This window comes from Erpetoichthys calabaricus, chromosome 4, assembly GCF_900747795.2.
Source record: "Erpetoichthys calabaricus chromosome 4, fErpCal1.3, whole genome shotgun sequence".
In the NCBI taxonomy this organism is placed as follows: Eukaryota; Metazoa; Chordata; class Cladistia; order Polypteriformes; family Polypteridae; genus Erpetoichthys; species Erpetoichthys calabaricus.
The window spans coordinates 261431457-261440287 of NC_041397.2; the positions used below are offsets into that span (position 1 = coordinate 261431457).

An 8831-nucleotide genomic window follows, 5' to 3' on the forward strand; every position below is an offset into this window, starting at 1 on the left:
GTTCAAATATTGCATGTTTTCTGTATGTTACACACAACATTTAATTAAAAGGCATTGTTCCCCTCCATACTCTGAGATAAACAACTTATTTAAGACCCTTTTCTATTTACCCAGAGCGTGTGTTTCTCTGGCATTTGGACATTCAGATTTCATTTGCTTAGCAAAGATTTAACAGCCTTTGTGCAAATGTTTTATATACGATTTAACCACTAATTACACTGGATTGCAATACTGATGTTGCCATGTTCTTTGGGGAGAGTAAAAAAATAGCTTGTTTACTCCTAAAGAAACTAACAAAATATAACTCATATAATGTAATTTAATAATTGACTGTAACATTGACTGATCTTACTGTAAGATGATGCATCATAAAAACATAGTGATTATTGCAGAGGGAGACATCTGAAAGAAATGTTTTCTTTTTGTGTCTGTATAAGATTTTTTGTAACAAAATATGCTATCGTATGAATTTACAACAAGTTTAACTTTGTATAATATTTAACAATTTTAATCAAATAAGCAACATAAAATGAAACTTCAAACCAGAAATATAACTTTCTGAACTTTAAAACATTGATATAAGCGTGCAAAATGCACAGCGATACATTACACAGCATAATTGTTAAACTGTCGCACCTTTTTTTGAGTTTGTTACTGGATACTGTATCATATTTCATCAATGCAGTGGTAGAAAACTCCACACTTAAACTATGTTAAAATATATAATGTCACAGTATATAGTTACTGCCTCAAACCTTTTTTTAACTATCAAAATAATGCATATGTCTTAAAAATAAAAAGTGGCTTATCACCTTTTGTGGCATAGATTGTCTTTAAGTTGATTATCACTTTAGATCTTGTGCACTGAAACTCTTTCTGAGGCAGTACTTTTGGGTGCATCTGACTCTTCTGGCTCTTTCATAAGGTATTTTATTGCATCTAAAATAAACCAAACTGATCGCTGATTAGCCCCTTGTACCGCTGCTGTCAGCAATTTTCTCTTTATTTCTCAACACTCAGATCTAGGATTTAGAAATCCCGATTGGACTTGTTGCTGTCTTTTAAATAAGTGATGCATTTGATCATGAACAGGCTTCCTCACTCCTGTGCGTGTTTCTAACAAGTGGCATGGTGCGATTTACAGAAGCAATCAATAACACCAGGGAAAAGCTTGTAGAGATTTCTGTCATATGCAAACTCATTTTTGTTCATCATGAGGCTCAGAATTCACATTTTTAAACAATTTCTTACTTGAAATTACTAATACTAAAATATCTGTTAAAGTGAAGGACACATATGTATTCATGTATATGCGTGTATGTATGTGTATAGACACACACATAGATAGATAGATAGATAGATAGATAGATAGATAGATAGATAGATAGATAGATAGATAGATAGATAGATAGATAGATATTACTTTCAGCTTAGAGATCTCTCTAAAAATTATTCATGATGAAAAAATAAAGCACTGCTAGTAAAGAATACCCAAAATTTCAATCCATAAAAAACACATCAAATACTACACTGCTGCTCCTGTAGAAGTTAAATAAGTACATGGATTTATAAATGCTAACTAAACTTTTTATGTAAAGCAGGTACACATTTTTCCAAAATAAATTATCACTAAATGTGTTTTGCTAACATGTTCATAAAATATCGACATTTCAAAACATAACATTCTGTTGCATAAATTATTTTACTTTTGTGTTATGACATAAAAATTCTGAATTTATTATCTCATATATCCTAACTTTGACATCATTTTCATTTCTCAATGTATACTAATAAAGCAAGGTAAAACGGTATTCAAACAAGTGAGCTATCCTGACATAAAACCTAATGTGGTAGCACAGAATTTAAGAATTGTCTTTAAATTTGAATTGATTACCATAAACATATTTTACAAATGAATACATTTATTCATTTTAACTGACAATCTTATTTTTTTTCCCTAAATTGCTTTTGATTATGTAGGGAGATTTTCTAAAGGGTCCTGAAGCAGTATTTCACTGAATGTGTTAGTCCATTGAACCTAACAAAAATATATTTACAATATTTTTTATGTAATTCATGACACTCTCATAACCTCTTAATTGTAAAGTAATTCTTGTTTTAAGTATTATAAGTAAACTATATATTTTTTTTACATTCGGTTTAGGACATTCACTTTTTCAAAGCATTACACCTCGAAGACACTGCTCAGTACCTAAGAATTTGAATTTCTTTGCCATGCCATTTGTGCACTGAAAGCATCACCTTGACTCCGACTTAAACCTTGTTTTATCGTCAATACTTTCAGTTTTGATTTTGCAGACATTTGATAAAATCGCAGCTCTTGACTTGAGACACTTTAACTGAGAAGGCAGGCGGCCTCTCGTGGGTCGGCACGCGCTTTCTCATCACATTAGTCAAAGCAAACCTGTGGCTCCCCTGGGACCCGCAGATCGTACCGAACATAATGTATTCAAATTAGCTACAAAAGGCCAGCTTGATTCTGAATGCAACTGCATAGAGGGAGATTAATTAACTATAACTGTCATTACAAAATGGCAATTCGTCGATGATTCGACTCCCACTTTTATGACTAAATACGGAATATTAACTTTAAATGCAAGTATTAAACTTTTCCATTTTACACATTAGTACTGTATATTTATTTTTGATTACCCCAGTAGTGATGTTATGTTTTTTCTTTCTTTTTGTTTTTATAATGATCAATTTCAAAGGCCTTATTAAAACAGCCTTTAAACGTAAACTGCTTGCTTCTTTTGCCTTATGTCGGCACTGCTATTCACAGATCCAGCGTCCACGGCTCGAATCCATAGTCCAGTCGTTGCCACATGAAGTCCCCCCTTGTAAGCGCAGGGGTTTCCTCTTGTTTTGCTCCCACGTCGTAAACAACCGGCTGGTTTGGTTAACAGGCCGTCTATGAGTTGAGGCTTATTCCTTGCTTTCCGACCTGGAACGCACGACAATAGTGTTTTATTATATTGTTGAGCCACACGCTCCCCATTCCACCCTTCATCGGTTACATTATTTTTAAATAAAAAACTGTTGTGCATGACCATTTTGACCAAAAACTCATCTTTATATACATTCCTTCCAACACGCTTGAAGATATATAATATGTATATATATATATATATATATATATATATATATATATATATATATATATATATATATATATATATATATATATATATATATATAATTGAATCGTTATTTAGGATACATTGGCCGTGAATGTCACCGGGAAAAACAATGTAAGTAAAGTATGGGCAGGTACATTTTACAGTCACCTCAACCTGAATAAAGGTGAACAGTTCTCCTTGGTCTTCACCTAGTATTAATTTGTTAGAAATTAGGTTTATTGCTTTAAAATGTGACAGACTATTTTTCGTACTACCGCTTTAGGCTTGTTACGACCAGCTGTAAAACTCAAAAGATACCCATGTACATGTGCACTTTTGGGACTTTCTGCAAACTATTAGAAGTCAGTCTACTGAAATTATGTGAATGGCAAAGCTGAAGACAGTTGCAAATTGTCAGTCCACAAGGAACACAAATGATTACCTCATTCGACCTCCCCCCACGCCCAAGCTGACCCACCACGGCCCCAAACCCCTTCGGGCGCGCGCACGCACGCACACTCGCTCGCGTGCTCTCGTCATTCGCCTCCCCTCTCTCTCTCTCTCTCTCTCTCTCTCTCTCTCTCTCTCTTTCTCTCTCTCGCTCACTCTGTTGCCTTTTCACATTTCTTTACCCCAGGGGCAAAATGAATTATGGTTCCTTGGTTACAAAATCCAAGAGCAGCTCACAGCACAAAGATTTGGCTTTTTGAGAGGATTTGATTTTTCATTATTTTACAGTTGTTCACATGTATTGCTGTATTTATTATTTAATTGTAAATATTTTTGTTTTAGGTACGGGATAAAGCGATATTTCTCTGTGGACGGATTGCTGGAGTAATCTTCAAATATAATCTATGTACATACGACAGGTATTTATATCAATAACACGGATATAAAATACTTTTTTTAAATACAGGCAACATGTTGATTTCTTTATTGTTCCTTTTTCCACGTTACACTTACAATATCGGATGACCGCTTCCTTTACTGATTTTTTTCCGTCTATGTTTTCCCACGGGAGGTGACAGACGGCCAGTAATTTGGTTGTCTTGGCTCGTCTGGAGTAACACCTGCCCCCTCCCCTAGGGAAAACGCATTGAAGAAGAAAGAGAGAAAAAAAAATTGGACACACGCACATTCAGAGAGACCGGCACACACCACACTGTTGGTCATCGACACGAACACTTAAATGTTTACTGTTTAAAACAGAAATCATGTAAGCACGTCACCTCCACGTCAAAATCCCTTGTAGTTCGGACTCATTTAAATTAATACCAACCCTTGTTCCCAGCTTTGTTTCTGAAGTGAAGGAGAACAAATTTGATATATCTTAGAACAACTCACGTATTCATCCTCACTTCATTCAGGTACATTGACAACAGAAAGAGGCCCTATTCATAAATGAAGAAAAAGTAGGGAGGATCACACTAAGTCAGCCACAGCTAATAAAAAATCCCTTCCAGATGTCAAACGGCGCAATAATATTTAAGCACCAGAGTGATCTCTCGCGATTCCAGCTCTTATTCCAGTGAACGTAGTTCCATTGGCAAATGGTAAAATGTAATGGAGAAGGTGGAACGCTTTGTAGAGTAGTCGTGGTAGTACTACAGAGTTAATTATAGCAGCGGAGATATTCTCAACAGCCACTGCAATACATGTGATAATGAAATAATAACAATAGTTTATTAATGTTTTAACTGCCATAATAATCGTGCTACTAACACTACAGCAAACCTGGGTAACCTTTAACGCTGGGGACGTCCTGGTAAATAAGCTCATCATATTTAATACTCTGGAGCCTCCCCGGCCGGGACGAGAACTATAGAGCAGGGCCCACTCACACACGCAGACTCACGCTGGATACATTTGCATCGTCTCGTTAATCCAAAATGTGAATATTTGAAACTGAAAAGAATATACAGCATACCGTAAAAAAAACAAAAAAAACATGCACTTCGAAAGAACATTCAAACTTTGCACAAACAGGGGGCATAGCCAGGAATGGAAGGAACAAAGGTCCCTGGAGCTGCTCCACCGTGCTTCAAGAAATCATTTGATTTAAATAGTACATGCCTGTTGTTAGAAAGTAGTTACTCATATTTTTGAAGCAATACACCCCAGAGACTCTCCACACGTGAACTTATTTTTTGTTTACAATTCTATGTGCATTTATGAAAATGAAAGCGTGTCAATAATTTGGTTAAATAACTAAAATGCATCAAGTTCAATAAAATTAGTCGTTTAAATAAATACACACAAAGAAAATTCGTTGTAGTTAGTAAGAATTGTTGACAAAATATTGCTTTAAATGATGCTTCAAACAGTAATGCCGTCCTTTATTAATATTTCCTATGCGGTTTCGTGGCTTTTGGAATGTTAGAAAATAAATTCCTGATACAAAAAATGAACAAAAATAAAGATGCCACACAATAATATTTCAATATTTATTTTCAAAACAGCTCACCAATAAATATATGAAAAAACTGTGTTTGTTAGAAACCAGCTTGGTATAGCTACTTCACTACAAAATATCATGTGCTATAAAGCAACAGACACAATAAAAACCCTGAAAAGACAAAAAAATCTTTGGATATCAGATATGTAATTCTTTCCTCTTTCTTTCTATATAAAAATCAGTTAGTGTTTTAGAGGTTCACAGCAGAGACGTTTAGACAAACTAAAAATAAATAAAGATACATATAAAAATAAGCGAAATTGAAAACACTCCTATTTTTGGTCGCAGCAAGGAAACAGCACCTTGGAACTTAACGGTTTTTTGTTTTGTTTTGTTTCAATAGGTGAGGGTGTATTCCAGTATTTAAATTGAGGGGGAACACTTAATATCGTGAAAGATGTGCTTTGATACGATACTCTTATGACCGAATAGTAGCATGTTTTTCAATCAAATCAATAATGTATACGTTTTTGACTCGTTTTGGAGAATGTTGTAAATTCCAAGACGCTATTCCTTAAAACGTTCGCAATAAAACTACACTTCCAGTAATAACGCTGATATCAACAAGTTTCTATAGGCCCTATCCAAAGTGAAGTGCTAATCGTAGTTATAGAAAAGAAAACGGACAATTCAATATAGAACATATTCCTAACATAAAACGACCATTTACAAGTGCAATTGAGGAAAAACAATTTTTAAAAATAAAATCATACTAGACACGTTTGAAATGTAAACAATGGGCAGTAATAATAGATTGGCACAAATAAGAAACTAACTCAGTGCAGAGTGAGAAATAATAATGAAATCTGTGAGCAAACAATAAATAAACACAAATAAATAACCGACTAAGGAACTGCACAACAAACAAACAAATATATAAATAAATAAACGATTAAATAAATTAATAAATAATGTTCTTACAGATTAAGGTCACAAACAAAGGTTTTGGAAAGAAGTGGCACTTAGCTAGGATAATCTCTGATTTCCCTTTTTTTTTCCTTTCCACGTGTCCTGAAGTTTTTCCTTAACTTCATTGTTCATTTAGTTTAGTTTCTTTCAAATTAACATCAGGTCCATTTACCGTACCAAACATTTATAGGTAAAGTCACAATTAAATAAAATTAAGAACAAAATTTATATATATGCTATATGGATATATATATTATATATATTTGGACCGTTTGTAATTTGTTTGCCTGCAAGAAGTAGGGAGTTTGGTTTTACTAAATCAGCAAACGATACATTTCCATTCATGAGAAGCATTTTCTTATTGCAGTGGATACGTTTTTGATCTGCTTAAGGTTTGACTCATTTTCTTGATTTTCAACGAGTGTCGTAACTTTCCACTCTGTAAGATTCAGAATTCAAACACAGTCGTGCTTTTCCTTCGACCGAATGTGGATTAATGTTGTTCGATGTTTTCCTGATCGTTTTACAATGTATTAATCCTTGCTCCCTACACGTCCAGGACATGGTTAAGATATGAAATGTAACAGATTGCCAACCTGAGAATTTCAATCTTGGATAGTTTCTTGTCCGGGGGTAGAGTTGGCAGGAGTTTTCTCAGTTCTGCAAAAGCTACGTTGAAGGCTTCTACCCGGATCCTCTCTCGGGTGGCGTGTGCGGAACGGTACTTGGCCGTGGCTCTCCTTCTCCTGCGCTTCTCTTCACGGCTTAAGGTCTGTGGCGCTATCGCTCGGGTCTTCCCTTCTCCGTCCCCCGGCTCGTCAGAGACGCAGCCAACTTTCATTTCATTGAGCACAGATTCGGGGTCAGACTGAGCCCATGGATGATCCGAATCGGGTTGGTCAGGGCTCAGCATCATTTTCAAGGGATCCGAGATGAAAAGAAAAATGCCAAAAATTAAAAATACCTACAAAGAGAAAGGAGAAATAACCCAACACTGCTCATTAGAATTAACCACGAAATATCGCGAGGATTTTTACAATTCATGTCATCTATGCCGATATGGAGTTTTTAACAAAGGACAGGTTTGGCTTTGCAATATTTTTTCCTTGTTTTTTGTTTTATTTACCTAACATCTCCATTAATTTCGTTTTAAATCGGCACGTCAATACAAATGTTCTTTCTTGTGCTGTAATCTATCTATCTATCTATCTATCTATCTATCTATCTATCTATCTATCTATCTATCTATCTATCTATCTATCTATCTATCTATCTATCTATCTATCTATCTATCTATCTATCCAAACATTTTGTTCAGATTATGCTTATATATTCTGTTAGGAATATTTACAAGTTCGAAATAGTTTTGTATTAGAAATAATACGCTCTAAAACAGTCGGGTTATGAATTATAATTAAAAGTGAATAATAAAGACATTGAAACTAATAATAAACAGTATTAACAATAAGAACAATACCGATAAAATAAAATTAAAAGCAAAGCAATCTTAAATGCCACCAAACATATATAAGAAATTGACGTTTTATAATGATTTTTTTTTACCTTTAAATTAATATGTAAGTATGATTTCCTGACTGTATCTCGTCATCTTTCTTAATTAAAATAATTGTATTGTATTTCCTGTATTAGAATGTTATTTATTTTCAAAAATCGGTATGAATGTGTGAAAATGAAGTAAGTTCTTTGAAACGATAGATTTTGATTCAAAATATTAATATTTTATTCCTTCGTCAGGCAAGGGATTATGCTAACTATGCACCAGCATTAAATAAAGCAAATAAAAAAGAAAATTCGAGCAACGTTAAGTGGCTGTTTAATGATGTATGGCTTCTTGGTTTACATCACCCCGAGAAATGAACGTAAAGCGGTTCCGCGTTATGATCAAAACAAAACAGAAACCAATCAGCGCCTAAGATGCAGATTGAGAAAAAAAACTGTTTTGTAATCAAAGACGTAATCAAAGTTGCATTTGCAGTTAACTTTTCGAGTTTAACTTATCGTTGTTTCGAATGTAATAGTAATTTATTTCTTCTGTGCATTTAATTTAATTTATATACGTTTTTTAATATAAAAACGATTTTTCAGAGTATAAAAGAAGTAATAATAATAATAGTAATAATAAAACTTACCTGCTATTTACCGTATGCAATTCTTTTTCTATTTTCTAACGATTCTTTTTATTTTTAACCACAGACAATTATGATGTCAAATGAGTGGTCTTTGGCTTCTTTCACAGTGCAACATTGTCTCTAGTTCTTTGCATTGTTTAATTAAGCTTACTGCGAAGCAGGAAAAAGGATTTTCAA

At 34.0% G+C, this 8831-nt stretch overlaps 1 protein-coding gene across 1 annotated transcript; it reads right to left on the reverse strand.

The window, feature by feature from the left end:
* Positions 1-5570: 5570 nt before the first annotated feature.
* nhlh2 (nescient helix loop helix 2) lies at positions 5571-7781 on the reverse strand. Its single transcript, XM_051926290.1, has one exon. The coding sequence runs from the start codon at positions 7418-7420 to the stop codon at positions 7052-7054; it is 369 nt and encodes a 122-aa protein (XP_051782250.1). The 5' UTR covers positions 7421-7781; the 3' UTR covers positions 5571-7051.
* Positions 7782-8831: the final 1050 nt, after the last annotated feature.